Genomic DNA, 2,500 nt, shown 5'->3' on the forward strand with positions numbered 1-2,500 from the left:
GGAGGCAGTGGTGGTTTCGGAGGCAGTGGTGGATTTGGAGGTAGTGGTGGATTTGGAGGTAGTGGTGGTTTCGGAGGTAGTGGTGGTTTCGGAGGAAGCTCTGGAGGTTCTGGAGGCGTCATTTCAACTCCCTCTAATTTGTACAGCACACCCAGGTAAATTATCCAGAGCTTTTTCTGTTATCATTATTACCTTTTGCCATCTTTCACTACATATAGACATGAAACATCTATTTGCTTCTTCTTCTGTCTGTTCGAGTAGGTACTCTTATATAACCTCGAATTCAAATAGATTTTCAGATTGTACTGTTGATGTAAAAATAAAAATGTTTTGTTAATAAATGTATAATCTATAATCTTCATTCAAATTATCCTATGCATGACTATGGTATCCAACCTCTTTATCGGGGAATTCTTATGAGATAAATAGGATTCTAGATAACTTATAAACATATATACATTCACAAACACAAATACATGCATATATATATGTAAATATATATATATATATATATATATAATAAATATATAACAGTATATTTTTATATATATATGTTTATTATACCTATGGTAATATATACATATATATATACATATATATGTATACTGTATACATACATCTCATATATATAATAATATATAATATTTAATATATAATATAGTACATAGCAAAGTATATATATGATATACAAGTTAATATATATATATATATATATATAGATATAATATATATATATAAATTATATATATAATAGTAAAAAAAATACATATATATTTATAGATATTGCACACACACACACATATATATGATACATATATTCAAGTATATATCTATATTTATATCTGTCCATCTATCTATATACATATGTATCTCTCTCTCTCTCACTCTTTTATTTATTATTTCTCTCTCTCTCTGCATACATACACACACACATACACGCAGACACACACATGTAAAAATGTACTATATATATATTATAATATATATATTATATATATATATATATATATATATATATATATATACATATATACATATATATAATATATATATATAATATATATAATATATATATATATATATATATAGATGTATATATGTATATGATACACATCAAACACCTCATACATCCTATGACTTCGGCCAATCCAATAGCGCTCTACGCAACCTGCGCCCCTGGTGTGTGTGTGTGTGTGTGTGTGTATGGTGTAGCGTGTGAGTGTAAGCGATGCGGTCTCTCTCTCAATCTAATCTACGTCGATCCTCTCAGAGGCGTCTCTCTCTCTCTCCGAAGATAAACTTAACATTTTCCTCTCTCTCTCTCTTCACACACTCTCCTCTCTCCTCTCTCTCTACATATATAAGATATATATATAGGCAAATAGTATATATAAATATAAATATATATAATGTATGAATATATACACATTATATATAAATAGATATATATATATACTAAATATATGTTTTTATTAATATAAATATATATATATATAAGTATATATATATACATATATATATATATATATATATATATATATATATTATATATATATACATAGTACATATACTATACATACTGTATATACAATATATAGATTATATATATATATATAGTATATATATATATATATATATATATATATATATATTGTATATGATATTGCACACAACGTAGCACTCACACATATATATGAATACATATATTACAAGTATATATCTATATTTAATATCTGTGCGCATCTATCTATATACATATAACGCTTATTCGCCTCTCCTCTCTCAGCCTACCTCTTTAGATATCCTTACATTATTTCTATTTCCTCTCTCTCTCTACAACACACACACGACACACACACACACACACAAACACATCATATATATATATATATATCATATAAATATGATATATATATATATATATATGATATAAAAATATATATAGATATATATATATATATAGTTCTCTCAATAAAGATATATATCACAAAATATAAATAAATAAGGTATAGCAATATATTATAAATATATGTTGTTTCTGAGTGTGTTCCGGCACTTGTGTGTGTGTTAGATGTTTTGTGTGTGGTGTTGTGTTGTATGTGTGTGTGTGTGTGTGTGTTTGTGTGTGTGTGTGTGTGTATGTGTGTAAATGTACATATATATATATATCACTGTCACTATATGCAATATATTGCCCAGCCAAAAAGGTATGACAATTCTTTTGAAATTTGATTGCTCGTTGGAGAGGAAGTGAACAAATATGTAAGCTTCACTCTCTGATTGCAAAGTTAAGGAACAATGTGCTTTCGTCAGATATTTGCGGCCAGAAGTAGTCATGATTTTCAGTAAAATTCCAGAACAATATGGTGAAACACGTTCAACACAACGAAAATAGCATGACGCGAAGAAAAGATTTATAGGAACTTGTTGGACAGCAGTTTTCTGCATCATGAAATTGTTCAGCCTCATTCGAACTGTGTAATATGCCCACGAACTCATG

The 2,500-nt window shown here is 27.4% G+C and overlaps 1 protein-coding gene across 8 annotated transcripts in view; it reads left to right on the forward strand.

Moving 5' to 3' along the window:
- Positions 1–355, forward strand: part of LOC122244390 (uncharacterized) — a 1,283-nt gene extending 928 nt beyond the window's left edge. For 4 of the 8 annotated variants that reach the window (XM_086552913.1, XM_086552914.1, XM_086552915.1 and 1 more), the window contains 2 exons: positions 1–40; positions 77–355. The exon at positions 1–40 is cut by the window's left edge. In XM_086552913.1, coding sequence (XP_086409039.1) covers positions 1–40; positions 77–159 — 123 coding nt within the window. In that variant the 3' untranslated portion in view covers positions 160–355. The other 4 variants (XM_043002277.2, XM_086552910.1, XM_086552911.1 and 1 more) reach the window with 1 other exon arrangement.
- The last annotated feature ends 2,145 nt before the right edge of the window (positions 356–2,500 follow it).

This window comes from Penaeus japonicus, unplaced genomic scaffold (assembly GCF_977035675.1).
Source record: "Penaeus japonicus unplaced genomic scaffold, GWHDUDI00000001_assembly GWHDUDI00000027, whole genome shotgun sequence".
Taxonomy (NCBI): Eukaryota; Metazoa; Arthropoda; class Malacostraca; order Decapoda; family Penaeidae; genus Penaeus; species Penaeus japonicus.